This window comes from Cydia fagiglandana, chromosome 3 (assembly GCF_963556715.1).
Source record: "Cydia fagiglandana chromosome 3, ilCydFagi1.1, whole genome shotgun sequence".
Lineage (NCBI taxonomy): Eukaryota > Metazoa > Arthropoda > Insecta > Lepidoptera > Tortricidae > Cydia > Cydia fagiglandana.
In genome coordinates this window covers 22,283,746-22,300,971 of record NC_085934.1, presented here as the reverse complement: position 1 = coordinate 22,300,971, position 17,226 = coordinate 22,283,746, and the positions used below count along the sequence as shown (strand labels likewise).

The following is a 17,226-nucleotide window of genomic DNA, read 5'->3' as shown; positions in this document are numbered from 1 at the left end:
TCGACTTCCTTGTGTGTCTCGTGTTGTTTCGAACGTTACCGTCTGCCTGTCGTTCAGACACAGCTGGTCAACGTATCGTTGTGTTGTGTTTTTGTCTCGTTTCCGCGTCCAGACCTGTGTTGACTTAAGGCACGGCCTGATAAATGCGCGTTACTTGAATGGTGTAAAGTAGCAGTCACCGATCTTAGTTAAATTTCATTGGCTATAAGCCGTCTATCCACAGTGAGCGTTGGCAGTGCAGGGAGAAATCCCTGATTTCACACTGCAGGGCCAGTGTTCCTGTGAGGAGTGTCGACTGGTAGCTCAGGGCTCTTTAGCCGAGCTATCGGACACTGCCCTTAACTCATATGGGTAATTGACTGTACTCAGTCATTACCACAGATTATGGAATAATCTGTTACCTTACGCACATTCCGCCATATAATTTGGACGTGCAGCCCGCGACCCAGGTCGCTCGCTGCGCCGCCAAGATATACAGCGAAGCAGTGCGTAGGTAGGGAGCTTTGCAGCTTCGCTTATTAGCGTTTAGTTTCGTTTAGGTTAATATACGTTTAGGGTATCGTAGTGTAGATTACAGTACAGTAATATTATAGTTTGTAGGTGGTAACTTGTGCACAGCTCGGCTGTGCTTATTTTTTTTATTATAGTTTAATGCGTGGGTTCGAATTGGGTGGTCGTTGCTTTCCTTTATGCCTTTAGTGTCGATTTTTTTTTTTGGGACTTCGTCTACAAAATAAGAGGGTGGTTTTGCGAGCTGGGGACCAGCTCAAAATTTTGCCGTAGTCAAAATTTTCTTCGGGTAGGGGAGCACTGTAACAACAAAATTTTAATTCTTCATTTTTCAATACTGTTTAGTATGGGACCCATCTTCGTTTGATACCCTTATCGCCATCTAGTGAGCGCAGGCGTATTCACGCAGCGCCCTATCGAACTAAGCTTGGTCCGGTTGCTAGAGCATGGCTACTGAAATTTTACACAAATGTTGGGCGGGAAATTCAAAAAATCTTGAGCTGGTCACACTTTGTGAAGTAGGAATTATAGTTTTGATCCTAGACAATATTTCTGATTTTCTGTGCACTAGTAAGGTACCTAAGGAAATAAGTTAAATAAACGTTTACGTGCACTTAAAGTCAGCTCACATAATTTCTACCACTATTTAAAGTACAGTCAACTACAAACACATATGTTTACGTTCCGATTATATAGATATTTTTCAGAACTTTTAGTTTATCAGTTTCTTTATACACTTGCCCTGTTTATGAGATTCAGGCATTAATAAATTCACGTACTTAATCAAAGTAATAGGCAAATGTTAGAACTAGTACTTAAAGTATCAAAATATTATAGAGCACCAACCTCCTAATTTGTTTACATTTGGTTAGGACTTGTAAACATTGCAGTTTTTCGTTATACAACGCTACACGTCGACATCGCACATTGTCGTAATTATTTACGAGCATAAATAATAGTTTGCAAACCTCACTCAGTATAGCAATTATTAATATTATTGAAAATAAACCCCTTATAAACCGCAAACAATTTGAATGAATGACATAAATTGACAACTGGCTTTTAGCTTTTTTTTTAAATCATAGACAATTGGTGATACAACAACGAAATATCTGTCAATAATTTTTGGCTAGCCAGACTCTATATTAAAAATTAATTTCGGCTTCTTCCTACATTTTTGGTTTTCTTTTAATCGAAAGGGGTTTGTAAATTAAAATTGTCTTCAAATATTGATTTTTCTTTCCCTTTAATATTAGTCCAAATAAAGTAAAAAAGAAAGGTAATGTTTTTTTCCAAAGCCACCTCGAACTCATAGGATCGCACGAATCCAGTTCGGGCTGTGGCAACTCTGCCATTTGGTCTGTCATTATTCCTGTCAAAATGGAGATCGAGGATCGTTTTCTTTTGCGGTGTTTCGCCGTATGAAAGCTGTTTTATGGCTATAATAACTTCCATCGGTAGACATCTCCTTTTTGAGTGAGTATTTTGGTGATTTCTGCAGTGGGTTTTGTGCATAAGATTCCATTTAATAGCGTGGTGAATTTTATTTCACAGTCCCGGATTTTTATCCTATATGGAAGTCGTGTGAGACGATGGTGTGTTGGTGGAGGCCTCATCGAGTCGACATGCTGGTCAATCCCGGCCACGTATGCCGCTTCTCCTCGATGGGTAAGTTAATTACTTGTTTTTGAATTCGTAATCCTTACGCCCATGCGGGGGTCCGCTCTTTCAATCATGAACCGATTTTTCTCCTTTATTTAGGTCCCAGCTTGTCAAAAGTCTGTGAACCCTGTCTTACTACCTGTAACTCGTTACAGGGCCTACCACTTAGTCTACAGTTTGGCTGTAAGGCAGCCCCCAGCCAGCTTGGTGTACCGGCGGTCGGGGCCTGTTCGCTATTACTACAACTACCATGGATGCAGAGGCACTGCGACATGAGTCTCCATTAGTGTGTCGGCAGTGGTACCTTCCTTCTAATGTCACTACTTAAAAGGTCAGAGACAACCAATTTATTATATTCTCCAAGGCGCCCAACTTACTTTAAATAATTTTCCTTATTTTTTTATACCACGTACCCAGAGTGCCCAACCATAAGAAATGTAGCCGCCAAACCCACATTTGCTCTCATATTTTTAGTTAAGTCTGTAGTAAGCTAGCCGAGGCTATTTAATATATTATAATGTCATAAGTTTACATTTGACACTTCTAAACTTAGATATTTGTCGTTTAGTCAAATAAATGTATTATAAGTAATGTACTAGTTTCCTTTATTCCATTTTAATTAGCCCCCTAAAATAATTTTGGTATCAATAGATATGAAAATTATACGTGGATCGTTTCGCGAGGCAATTGTCGAGCGCAACGCAACTTAAACGCCTCGTACGAGGTACGTCTATACTTCTACAGTCTAAACAGACTGAGCTGCTTTGCGCCAAATTTTCCTCGCATAGTGAGTCGCTAAATCAACGCTAATTGGACCCGTCTATTGAGGTTTTCATCTATGTTTTCTTCTTTTTTAACCTTTTGGCCGCCGGACCTAGTCCGCAAAGACGCTCACTCACACGCCAGAGTAAATTTTAAGCAGCGAAATGATATACATGGAAGTATTCTGTCCGCTCAATTATGACCCAACGCAAACTACCCCGCGATAGGCGGTACTTACAAACTGCTCGATTGGCAATCTCAGTACGCGACCGAAATGACAGTCAGTGACAAATGGCTAAATTGATTTATAAAAACAACGTTTTTTGTAATTAAAAATATATTCATGTGTCGTGAAGTGGTGCAGAAGTTATTTTAGTTCATACCAAGGACAGTGGAATCACTTATCACTTGTAGTAAACAGATAACTTCAGTAAAATTTGGAAAAAACATGACGATTTGTTTTCAATACTACCGTGCTAAGCTAAAACGTAACAACTGCATACGACTTTCATAACAACATACGACTTTTTAAATTGCGAGGATAATAGGGATGGTGTTATGCCAAATGAAGTAGACTATTTTATTAACTTGTGTTTGGTTTAGGTATTTTATATATAATTATAAATAAATTCCTTCTTACAGATTTGTATTTTCCTTTTTTATTTCATGAGATGGAGCTATAAAAAAACTACCTAGTTATTTCAAATTAATAATCAAATTTGGTATTGCCATTTTACATTACTTTCCATTCAGATTCCCACATTTCTGCTATTCGCAGAGAACTATGGAAAAAAGCGTCCAATTAGAGAGACATGAAATTGAGTGGATGCCTGGCAAGATATCTATAATGGTGTACTTTCGTTTGGGCCAAATACATTTCGCCAAATTTCACTTCCCAACAAACTTATCGCAATAGTTTCATTTCCCAAAGAAACCTTTAGCAAATTCCGCAGCCTCCTCTCTATTAGTACCTATGTAAATTGTATGCCATGCAATGGTTTACTAACGAATGGCCCAAAAACGTTTCCCAAAGTATCACATCCCAAACTATGTTTCCCAAATTATCATTTCCCAAAAAAATGTTTGGCAAAACAACTTATCGCAAATTTTCAGTTAGCAATAGTCTTTTTTGGCAAGTTATTGTTTAGCAAATAATTACTTAGACAAGTTTCATTTTCCCAAATATTATTTAGTCAAATGTATCATTAAGCGTAACTTACATGTCCCAAAATATTGCATGGCATATAATTTACATACCAATAGAGAGGAGGCTGCAGAATTTTATTTGTCTGGTATTTAACTGATCATTACATATACATAGTAAAATGTAACGTCAAAAAAAACATTCTTACTGCCAAAAATATGTAGTAAATGATCACTAAAATTAAAACTCCATTTTAATGTAAAATGATAACCAAATTTGTTACATCTTGCTATTCTATTAAAGCAAATAACACCAAAGTAATCATTGTAACCCAAAAATAGTAAATAACCACCAATATCTAAGCCACATTTTAGTTTAATATGTCATGCAAATTCTTTACTTCTCGTTATTCTATTAAATTAATTAATCTACTTTGATGACCTTTTTCTAGTACATAGTATTTCGTTTCTGTAAGGACCGCAGTTCTAACCTAACCTAACCCACTTTTCTAATAGCATTTCGATTCTGTGAGGGTCACAGTTCTATTCTAACTTAACCTAACCCACTTTTCTGATAGCGGTTCCGTTTTGTGAGGATCGCAGTTCAAACCTAACCGAACCCACCATCTTTTTGGAATATAATATTAGACAGTAAAAAACGTTTGCTAAATAAGTTTTTGTCCTAATACAATTTGACAAAGTAAAATCATGCCAAATGATTATTTGACCAAATAAATTATATGCGAAGTGTCACTTTGCTAAAGGTTCCTTTGGGAAATGAAACTATTGCGATAAGTTTGTTGGGAAGTGAAATTTGGCGAAAAGTAATGGCCCAAACGAAAGTACACCGCGCGAACGGCTGTGGTCCCATACAAAATTTTCATTTTGCACCTTTTTCTACTGACAAACTTGCTTGACCGGCTGTATACATATAAAATATTCTGAACTGAAAGTGGGGATTTATTTTGACTCCGCCTGTTCAAATATTTTTGACCCGATTCGTGTACCCATGTAAATTTTGCAGACTGTATAGCCAGTCCGATTTCTAAGATCAAGTTCGCCATACATTTACTGTGGCGTACTTGATCTTAGAAAAACGGACAGACTATACCTGAACGTGACTTCGCACTGCCATACAGATAGATAATAAAATATACAAAATACTTATTATAGCGGAATACATTTATACAACAATGATATATATTTACTTATGTTGAGTTAGTCTGTCATGTCATAACTACATTTTAACTAGTTATCTTTTAATCTGCATTAAATTATTATACGTGAATTATTTGACTGGTTCTTCACTGTATGGCATAAACCTATCCCTGTCCAAGTCATATTCTAATCAAATATGAACCGCGAACTCTAAGCGGCCAGTACGTACACCAAGAAGGTTATTAGCGGATTAATGTCGCTGATTGGTAGTTATTGACATTATATGCATTTCATCTACACTTAGCTATGTACCATTAGAGTAATATAGATGACTCTTATTTTGTTTACCAGCTTTGATTACAGGCTCTGTAAACGCGTCGTCCTATTTGAATGTAGGCGTAATTGTGTATGTGTGCTAATTTGGCCCGAGAATTTGAACGGTAATGTTCCTAAAGGCGGTTTCCATACTAAATATATGCCGTTCACTGATTTTAAGTAAACAACTAATAAAAAGTTTAGGGATTTCAAATTGTGATATCGATATTTACAATTTATGGTAAAAATCTTCTCAATTTGGCTTTGTTCTTAACCAACTTTAATTAATTTCGAGAATGCCAAAAATTAACATATTTTTTACACACGACAATGTTAAAAATAAAGGTCTTTATCATTAAAAACAACCACTAAACAATATCGATTTATGACGTAATATCACCGCACTAGGCTCTACGAGAAGTCTTGTATACATGACAACGGCGCGCATGGACTGCCCGCAGTGCAGACCGACAAGGACCGTTTCCGCGCGGATTAAGTAATAATAGTCTCTAGGTCAACGGCGTAAGCGCTTGTCGGTACGTAAACTTTATAAGCGTTAGGTTAGAGCCGCGCATCGTGTGTCGGTAATATAAATGTACCGGAACTGCATTGGGGAAAATGACACGTGGGTTGAATTGTCAATGAGTGAAGAACAATAATATTGGAAAAGGGTGGGGATCAGAAATGTTCGGGAATGCATGTTTCACATTCGACATGTTCCTTAGAAGAGTTTGTCAGTTCCCGTATTACACCCCTACCATAATAATTTTTCGTCAATTTCAAATACATAACATTCTCATAGTTAGGCGACACTGACTAGTCCGAGCGTCCGCCTGTAGGTACCATTCTTGTGCGAAGCGGTCACTGCAGGGTATCACTCCCCACTACACTATCATCTCAAAATGAATCATTTGTTCTGCAAATAGACCACAAGGACAGATTTACTTATCTGACTCTACTATGGACAGCTGAACAAGTTCCCTGAACTCCAGCTATAGTTATGCCTGTCTCTCTCTCGTTTAACGTATTCTAGTTACTAGTTATCACCAATTGGCATTTAACAGGTGTTCAAATGCTTAAATAAAACCAGATTGGCCACTTGATGTTTATTTTGAATATTCTCTAGAGATGCGCCGGATATTCGGTTACTATCCGGTATCCGGCCTATCAGGCCAGTATTTTAATATCCGGCCGGATACCGGATAGTGCCCTATTATCCGGCCGGATACCGGACAGTACCATTGCTTGATTTCGGAGTTAAAAAATTGGATTTAAGAAACAGTCATGGTCATAATCGTACTTGTTTATTATTTTAAAACAATTTAGAGATTCCACTGACTTGCACGCGCACTCATTTCGAACCTAGAAATGTGTCCGCGCGAACGTTCACTTAGAAACAGGTTAAAACTGCAGAATGCGCACCTGAAAAACCGAAATGTAGGTGCAGCTCCGCTGTCCTAATATTCGGCGACCGGATACCGGATATTCGGCCGATGGTCCGGTATCCGGCCAAACAACTATCCGTTGCATCTCTAATATTCTCATATCGAGTTAACATTCCCATCCCTAGCTGTCTTGTATACAAGACAACGGCGACGAGGAACATGAAAAACGTTGAAAACTGGAGCAATTTTTTTGATTGCCTTATTATAAAAGAATGGATTTATTTATCTGCTTTGAAGGCAATTATTTTAAAAATCAAAGACCTAAAACATTAACACGAGTGTAAAAAATGCTACAATTGATGTTTTTTTCACATTTACCGAGCGGTTGAATTTGTGTCTTGTATACAAGACAGCGGCGCCAGTGTATCGTTCTATCGTTGTCTTGTATACATGCCAACGGCGGTCAAAGGGTTAAAGTACGGGAAATATTTAATGTTATGTTGTTAACCTCATCCCCGTCGCTCTGCAGTCGCCGCCACTCGTCGTACATCTCCCGCATATCCACCAGTTTGTTGTCCAGCTTCTCCATGGACCACACTTGGCCGCCTCGCCCGGGCCGTTTCACCATGATAGCCGGTTCTGAGACGAATGCACCGCGCTGAAAGTAAAGCGTAAAATATGTAAAACAAGTATAGGTAAACGTTGGCTTGGTTAGGTACCGGCACAATCGCCCTAACAGCACAGAGAAAAATTGTAAAATCATGGTGACGGTCAAGTTACCAATCTATTCGTTCTTTAAAGATAAAAGATAAAAAATTGTTTATTCAAGTAGGCATATTACAATGCGCTTATGAACGTCAAATAAACCTTTACCGGCTCCAACCGTACACCTCTGCCCTGAGAAGATTCAAATCCCCCCTCAATTGGAGGAGAGTATCCCAATATGGGACCGGCAACAAACTCGGCGGGAGACATCTTTTCAAAACATTATTACATCTTATAATTAACATGCATTACGAGTAATTAAGAAAAATACAATTTAAACTACTATTACTATATTACTATACTACATCACATTAGACATATAGTATACGTCTCGTACCGTCTTATTAGGAGGAATCTGCAGCGTGACACTAAACCGCGTGTTCCTCCTCATCTCCTTAGCGGGAAAATTGGCCTCATGCACTAGAGCTTTGGCGCGCAGTATGTCGGACTTGTGTCGAGGAAACCTTAGAACGTGTGATCTATGTATAAGTAATCAAATTACCTTTCTATTAGGACTCAAGTTCTGCGGCGGTATCTGCAAGGTGACGCTGAACCGCGTGTTCCTCCTCATCTCCTCAGCGAGGAAGTTAGAGCGTTGGCGCGCAGTATGTAAGTGTCGGAATATCTCAACGTGTCATACCTCTATGTATAAGTAAAGTCTTACCTTTCTATTGGGACTCAAGTTCTGCGGCGGTATCTGCAAGGTGACGCTGAACCACGTGTTCCTCCTCATCTCCTCAGCGAGGAAGTTAGAGCGTTGGCGCGCAGTATGTAAGTGTCGGAATATCTCAACGTGTCATACCTCTATGTATAAGTAAAGTCTTACCTTTCTATTGGGACTCAAGTTCTGCGGCGGTATCTGCAAGGTGACGCTGAACCACGTGTTCCTCCTCATCTCCTCAGCGAGGAAGTTAGAGCGTTGGCGCGCAGTATGTAAGTGTCGGAATATCTCAACGTGTCATACCTCTATGTATAAGTAAAGTCTTACCTTTCTATTGGGACTCAAGTTCTGCGGCGGTATCAGCAAGGTGACGCTGAACCACGTGTTCCTCCTCATCTCCTCAGCGAGGAAGTTAGAGCGTTGGCGCGCAGTATGTAAGTGTCGGAATATCTCAACGTGTCATACCTCTATGTATAAGTAAAGTCTTACCTTTCTATTGGGACTCAAGTTCTGCGGCGGTATCTGCAAGGTGACGCTGAACCACGTGTTCCTCCTCATCTCCTCAGCGAGGAAGTTAGAGCGTTGGCGCGCAGTATGTAAGTGTCGGAACATCTCAACGTGTCATACCTCTATGTATAAGTAAAGTCTTACCTTTCTATTGGGACTCAAGTTCTGCGGCGGTATCTGCAAGGTGACGCTGAACCGCGTGTTCCTCCTCATCTCCTCGGCGAGGAAGTTGGCCTCCTGCACCAGCGCGTTGGCGCGCAGGATGTCGGCCTTGAGGCGGCCGAGCGAGCGCTTGAACGTGTCGTCGCGCTCGGCGGCCCAGCGCTCCACGCGCGCGGCCGTCGTCGGGGTGCAGGCGGCCATTTTGCCTGAACACAAAGCATTGCAATGTTACAAGGTGAAATATACTATATTTTACAAAATACCATTCCTTCAATTGTAATATGGCAATGAGCCACTTTTAGTGTTTAACAGTAACACTCTGGTTTACTGTGACATAAACGCATATTGCTTGCAAGCGCAACCTAACGTGTATATATAGACAGGCATTTAGAGAATATACGTTCTTATAATATCCTCGTAAGACCCGAGCCAATTTTTGCGCTTTTGAATTTGGAACTTTCTTTTATTCCTGTAAGAGTTCATAACTCGAATTTTATTTGTACTTTCACAAGTACGCGGGGACTTACGAGGCTATCAAAGATAAGGCGTTTGACTTCTACTACAAAAAACATACAGAAACATACAGTGAATGTAGGTAGTAAAAACACAAAAAAGAGGAATACCTCACTAGGTATATGCTATCAAAAATTAAGAAAATTATAGGCATAAAATATTTCGTTAATAAATAAATTGTTACCCAGTTTGAGCGGATCGTAAGAATACGGTGGGTACGGCGTGGTCGGTGACAGTATGTTTCTCAGCTGCTGGAATTGTCGCTCGTACTCTTGCCTTTGTTTTTCTAATGCCACTGTAAAATGGGACGAAAATAAGTCAAGATTACTAATGAAATAATCGTGTATAAATAATAATTGAGCCATTTAAATACTTAGTGTTATTTAAATGCATTAAACCAAAAACATGCTGAATCTCAAAATCTTACACCTATGTATTACCTTCAATCTGGTACCTATTACCAGATTTTACGATTGCAACTGCCTCAATTTGGATACCCCAGGGTAAACTTGATCTCATTGGGATTAATTCGGTTTCCTCGCGATGTTTTTTTTCCACCGAAAAACGATAGGTGAATATCAAAAGAAGCTTCGTAGTCGAACCTACAACCTCTGGTTTGAAAGCCGCATATTTTACCGGGAGTTAGGTAACCATCAGCTCTTACAATAGTACAGTTAGTAGCAGTAGCAGGTGTAGGTACCTTGTTTATCTTCCTCATGTTGCTTCTCGAGCCGCGATATGGCGGTCTGTATGGGGTCGTTGCTCAGCTCATTCAGCATAATCTCATCCCTGGCAAAGTTGTAATCGATAGGCTGCGCAGGAGTTTGAGGTTCGGAGGCCGCCGCTGAAATTAGGATAACATTTCAATATATGTCATTCGTAAACAAGTTGTACATATTTAGGTTCTATTTTGTCTTTTCTGTTCCCAAACGATCATAATGTTGGTCTTTAGCCAATTTAAGTTACAGACAGAAATTAGGTTGTTGGTTAATTAAGTCAGACCCGAAATGTTATTTAGGGAAGCGTATCTTGGCCCGATAATTGGTCATTTGTTGAATATTTTGTACATTTATTTGGGACGACATATACCCAACGTAAGACAAGAAATGGAAAGGTCTAATTTTTGTGCATGATGGCAGTTGACCTGATCCAACTGGCTCCATGTTGGCTCCAACTAGATCCACGTTGGCTCCAACTAGATCCACGCTGGCTCTAACTGGATCCATGTTTGCTCCAACTGGATTCATGTTGGCTCCAACTGGATCCATGTTTGCTCCAACTGGATTCATGTTGGCTCCAATTGGGTCCATGTTGGCTCCAACTGGATCCATGTTGGTTCCAAATGGCTCCATGTTGTCTCCAACTTCTTTTAGTATGACGCATTGGCGGATTTGGATTCACATTACTCACTTGTAGTCTTAGGACAGTTGACTCTGAAGAAGTGATGGTTCCCCCACAGTATTCTATCCGCGTGTCCTAATCTCACTCTGGAAACCACAGGGGTCCCGTTGACGAAGCAGCGCGCGGCCCCGACGGGTTCCATGTTGAGGCCTCCCCCCTCTAGGATCAGTTGGCAGTGGTGGGGCTGGATGCCGAGGCCGGAGAGTTGGATGTCGGCTGAACTGTCGGCGCCGACCATTGTTCGATCCTGAAGGCAAAGAGGAAGATTATTCATCAAATATTCAAGTGAAAAAGTTAAAGGTGTAAGAAAAGAAAGAGAGTGTTTTACCATTCAAATATTGCATCGGATTTCTAATCAGTGAGGGTCATGGTCATCTCCAGGGAACAACCATTCTTTAACAATTATGTAGCAATGTCTTTTACATCGTTATGACGACATTAAAGCACAAGAGTTTTGTTCGTGTTACAGGTCTATTTGATCTTTCGTTCGTGAATGTATGTAAGATCAATGCGCTCGGCTCAGCATTGTTCCGACCAATTATTAGGGTTGACACAACTTGATGTCCCATTGCGTGCACGACCAGAGATAAGATAATGGCTTAAATTTTGATAACCCTAAATAGCCGAAAGGGATAGTGCCATTTATTAGAAAGGGAAAGCATGATTCGACCCTGAACCGCTGTCAAACTTCGGTTTCGTAGGAAGTTTCCTTTCTGTACGGCAGTACTATTATTTATTCTGTGCCAATATTGAATGGTATTAGGATTTCCCCTGTGTTTACCTTAAGATAATACACAAGAAGCTCGTTGAGCGAGGGGTCAGCGTTCAAGTTGACGAGATAGTACTTGTTCTTTTCCACTTGAATGCCACTCGCCTGCACGCTGATACCCATCTTCTCCAGGGCGTGCTGCCGCTCACTCTGTACTCGGCCTGTAAAACAAACGATAATGTTATGACATGATAATTGTATTTAGTACCTATAGGTATTTCATTGTAATTGCATAATGAAGATATGCCATCCTCCTGAGTCCCTGAGGCCTTCATATAGGATTTCATCCAAATGGAATTTTGAATTGAAATGGAATACAAGTAGGTTCCAAATTCAAGACTGCAATAATGACAAGGTTGACTCAGGAGGATATCCTACTTAGTTCCAGAGTCATTTTTGCAGTTTTGAATCTGAAATTTTAGTTTTTACTAATTTCTTATTTCATTATAGTTCAAAATTCGATTAGAATTATGCCCTTTAAAAGCACATCGGGACTTAGGAGGATAAACAAAACAACAGCCGTCTATAGAAACTTGTCAGTAGTTTGGAATACAAATGCATTATTTTCCCGGCGTGAGAGACGTTACGTCATTAGTTCACCATTCGTATCATCCGCCTTTCCCCAAAATGACGAAACCTATACTATTCGTTAAGACTCCTGCCACTATCAAAGAATAGGGGAAGCACGCTATGACAGTTTTTTTAGAAGCTGCAGTGATGCAGTCGAAGCCAAAATAGTTATTTACGATACAAGTGCGAAAAAGAGGAAACTCGAAACGAGTGGCGATAAATTAAAACACGACCGAAGGGAGTGTTTTAAATTGACACGAGTTGCGAATCACCTATTCGCACGTGTATCGTAAAACGTTTTACAGTACATATGGCCCTTTAAACTTTTGACATCGCACGAAAAGTGCTATTTTACGCACTAGTGCGGAAAAATAGGACCATATGTACTGTAAATAATATTTTGAACCAGTCTCTAAATACGTCAAGTAGCCAAATAAAGATTCCGTACCAGTTTCAACTAGCTTCTCCTCCCATGTCCTGGACATTTCCTTCATCAGGTGTTCGCTCTGCGCCAGCTGCTCATGCACATCCTCACCCACTGGCGAACCCTGGAAGAACATGTCATTGATGAATTTCATGAAAAATTTCATGGTTTTCCGATATTCATTTAAAGCATATATAAATCTACCAGCAACTAGGTTGATTATTTTGCAGACGCCAAATCTCTTATGCTTGAAATGATGATGAAATCTTTTTGTCTCATCATCATTATCATCTCAGCCATAAGACGTCCACTGCTGAACATAGGCCTCCCCCTTAGGGGGGGTGAATGCCATAATCGCCACGCTTGGCAGGCAGGTTGGCGATCGCAGTCGAGTACACCGAATATGAGGGACGCTGCTACCCGTCCACCGGTGGTCTTGGACGTAGTTTTTGTCTGCTCTTAAATAATCCTTACAATAACTTCTTCGTTAACAACCGCGTAGGTAGACTATTCTCTTCGCTCGGTGCACACTGTCGCGCCAACAACATCTCTTCGTAGTCCTAATTTAATATACTTAACTGTTCTTTTAACTTACTGTGGCATGTTTAAGCATCTCCTTAAGAGCCTCCACCTCCTGTCTGAGCTCTCTAATGATCCTGGCGTTAGGATCTTCGTTGACAACAGCGTGGTTGACGATCCTCTTCGCTCGGTCCGCGTAGCGAAGCGTTGATAATGTTTCTTCGTAATTGTCTGCTGCTGGGGATATTGTTGCCACCTGGAAATTGGGGAGAAAAATGTTATTTGACACATGATGATTATGTTGAAGTGGGTAAGTGGGTGGGGGGAAGAATAACCCATAGGAGTCACGTCCCTCAGACATGAGGTCACGACCACGAAGAAGAAGTGGGTAAGTACATATTTTTTCTCAAAAATGGACGGCAAAGTCGACTTTGTCGTCTAAAAAATAGGTCGCGAAGCGCTTAGTTTATGGTCAGTCAAAAATTAAAAAGTTAAAAACATTGCAGTCTCGATTTTGGGACTGCAATGTTGCATACAAATTCCATTATTTGTCGAGTTCCAAACTTTTTAAAAGTTGAAATGGCCATATCAAATGAAGGCATAGGCCCATTAAACAGCCAAACAGATGATTAGTACCGCGACTATTTAGTTGTCTCAAATAGGTTGGCGTATTTTCGGCAGAAAAATACACTTATATTTTTTTATTAAAAATATAAAAAGGCGGCAAGGGCTTTCTTCTGTGAAAATATATAGGTAACAACGTTGCTTTTGTAAAATATTTCTATGATATTTATATTTCTTGCACCATTTTTGAGAAAAGCACTATATATGACTCGGCTGGAAGGCTACTTGCTGGCTTCGGATTCAATTAAACGGACTCCCAAGGTCGTCCGTTTAAAACGAATCCTCAGCCTGCAAGTAGCTACTTCCGAGCCTCGACAATAATGTACTATTACTGTATGATCGAATACGTCATTAAGAAGTGGGAGGGGCGCGAGAGTAGAATGGTGAAAAACGGAGAAACACGGCTGTGGAGTCTGTTCGGAAAGAGAAGAAGGCAATGTATTAGGCCCCATACTTTCCACTACTCTTCTCTTTCCGTACAGGCTCTAGTCTACTTTTGATTGCAATTAATTTAAGTACCTATCTATTTGGATTTTTTTTACATAAAGCCGGTGGCTACATATTTTTATGTCCACATTCAGAAATTCTTTAATGTTTTCTTGGTTCAAGATACTAACATTACTAACTAATTCAATTGTCTGAATGCCTCGCATATTTTTTACGACGAAATAAAACCCGCTACGAGTATCATGTTACGTGTATAGCTAAGCTACGAGCGAGTGACGTGATGTAAGCTGCACGTTCTAGCTAGTATATTGGATTTAGCGTGTAAAGAATCCGATTAGGGATTGAATAACGTTGGCTCTCTAAAAATAGCGCCAATAGATAGGAGTCAGGGTTCACCTTGAACTTAAGAACTTCGACTTCTAACTTTGGGACGGGCACTAAAATAACGTGATAAGTTACGTTACCAAATATAAAAGGATTGAACAAAACAATCCTTTTATATTTGGTAACTTATTTAGCGCCGTAAAATAAATATTTTCTTGGCAAAATCACTAAAATGGTACGTCTTGTTTGAGTTGTTAGATAAATTTCGTGTTTGTACGAGATACTCGAGATTTTTTGTATTTCTTCTCTTCGATCTCTTTCGATCTATACGAGAATAATGTCAAGCCATTTTGAGTAACATCCATTACTTTATACAATTATCTCTAATGGGTCATTCGCTTGCTCTTTTCCCATCACTTGGAGGTGGCGCAACACAGTCTTTTTTGCCTCCATCTCCTTTTTGTTCTTCATCTCCTTATTTACCTGTTTTCTTTTTATATCATCTCTCACACAGCCCATCCACCTGTTCCTTTGTTACACTTTCCTCTTACATCACTCTACATTCATTCCTAATAGATTTCACGTCACAATTATCTCCAATAAAAACAAAAAAATTAACTCAATTTTCTTACCATGACAGTTTTGCTGTTGCCTCCAAGATTATCCTTTAACAGCCAAGTGAGTACGGAGTCTCTGTACGGCACGAACTTGTCCTTATTGGGCTTGCCAGAAGACTGGTCCGCTAACTTCGATATGACCAGGCCGAGCGTCGTTAGTGATCTGAAAATACAAATATGACATTTTACTGCCAAGACCCAAAGGTGTCTGGGGATATTTTACTTGGCCCAATCACTAAGCTCGACTTGTGACTGACGTTTGTAGTTAGATTGACGAGCCTTGTAACTGACATTTAAAGATTGGTAGACGTATCGACTAGCGTCTTTTCCCCCCTAATGTTAGCAGTAACATCACAATTTCAGGTAACCAAAGGCTTGTGCAATACATATCACTTACTTGTTAATATTAGATCCTTTCTTCAGCCTATCTCCAACCACTCCCGTCTTCACCGCCCGCTCGGACCCAGCTAAATCCACCAGCGAAAATCGTGCGACTTTTTCCCCAGTAACCCCAGTTGTGGCGTCACACAACGTCTGTGTTAATACGACGCTGAATACAGCGTGTGAGCGAGATGATTTACTGTTCACGTTTTACAAGAAATACTTACTTGTTAATATTAGATCCTTCTTTTAGCCTATCTCCAACCGCTCCCGTCTTCACCGCCCGCTCCGACCCAGCCAAGTCGACCAGCGACAATCGTGCGACTTTTTCCCTAGTAACCCCAGTCGCGGCGTCACACAACGTCTGTGTTAGTACGACGCTGAATACGGCGTGTGAGCGAGATGATTCACTGTTCACGTTTTACAAGAAATACTTACTTGTTGATATTAGATCCTTCCTTTAGCCTATCTCCAACCGCTCCCGTCTTCACCGCCCGCTCCGACCCAGCCAAGTCGACCAGCGACAATCGTGCGACTTTTTCGCCAGTAACCCCAGTCGCGGCGTCACACAACGTCTGTGTTAGTACGACGCTGAATACGGCATGTGAGCGGGATGACTCGCTGTTCATGTTTGTGGCTGCGACTGTGCGGGACTTGTTGCCTTCGGTCATGAGGTTGTCGATGTCCTGAAAAGTAAGGTAACGATTAATCGGTGATACGTAGCATCAGAAACACGGAACCTTCAAAACTAGAATGAAAGATGTAAGAAATGGTTACTAAGACCACGGAAAACAACAGATGGCCGCCATAAAAACAGTTCAAAAATATATACCTACATACAAACATGAACGCTGAAAACAATACACTCTTTTTGTTTAGGCAGTAGTGTAAAGAGACGCATTCTACACGGAATTATGGGTAATAACAAAACGACAGAAATAAAAACAGAAAAACAAGTGATAGCTTTGCTTAGCCCAGCGGTAGGACACAAAAATATGCTGATAATGTTTTAGTTAGGTACTTATACCAGATGTATGTATACTCTACATTTTGCATGGAAACTATCATGAGAACCAATCTTATCTCAGTAAACGTTTTTTTTATATTAGATCAGGTAGAAAAGGTGAACCTTAATTTCTAATGAATTTTCAGTCTCAATTCACTTTCATTCCCCACCAACTTAGAAAGTAAACCAACCAATTAGAAACTCAATCCCTTGAAAAATGGGTAACATTTAACGCGTCCTTGAGATTAATTACTCTGAGAAAACAAATTACGAGAGAGAATTTAACAACACAATTCCAAATTAACGTTGAATTTTACGCACAATTATCATGTAAATACTCGTAACACACATATATAAAATACTAAAAATTTAAAGTAAATTTTGGTAGATTCAGTTTTTCTCCTTTGTCTAAAAAACGTTCTTAATTCTCAATGCAAACACTCTGGTATCGTAAAAAATCCGCACAAAAAAATCCAGCACCTTTTCGTGAAAGCATTGTATCTCGGAATACCTACACAATACACACAAAATAAGCAATTCCATTACGTAGAAGTAAATTAGATTGGCGAGTGAAACTTCGATCCGGCATATATATCTGCTC

General features: G+C 40.0%; 1 protein-coding gene across 3 annotated transcripts in view; it reads right to left on the bottom strand.

Moving 5' to 3' along the window:
* Positions 1 to 17,226, bottom strand: part of LOC134680342 (kinesin-like protein KIF13B) — a 245,555-nt gene that overhangs the window by 34,622 nt on the left and 193,707 nt on the right. For all 3 annotated transcript variants that reach the window (XM_063539462.1, XM_063539464.1, XM_063539463.1), the window contains exons 6-15: positions 16,058 to 16,305; positions 15,254 to 15,401; positions 13,303 to 13,482; positions 12,732 to 12,831; positions 11,726 to 11,874; positions 10,954 to 11,191; positions 10,244 to 10,387; positions 9,728 to 9,838; positions 9,013 to 9,236; positions 7,444 to 7,593 (exon numbers count right to left, since the gene is read on the bottom strand). In XM_063539462.1, coding sequence (XP_063395532.1) covers positions 7,444 to 7,593; positions 9,013 to 9,236; positions 9,728 to 9,838; positions 10,244 to 10,387; positions 10,954 to 11,191; positions 11,726 to 11,874; positions 12,732 to 12,831; positions 13,303 to 13,482; positions 15,254 to 15,401; positions 16,058 to 16,305 — 1,692 coding nt within the window. The remainder of the gene's footprint in view (positions 1 to 7,443; positions 7,594 to 9,012; positions 9,237 to 9,727; positions 9,839 to 10,243; positions 10,388 to 10,953; positions 11,192 to 11,725; positions 11,875 to 12,731; positions 12,832 to 13,302; positions 13,483 to 15,253; positions 15,402 to 16,057; positions 16,306 to 17,226) is intronic.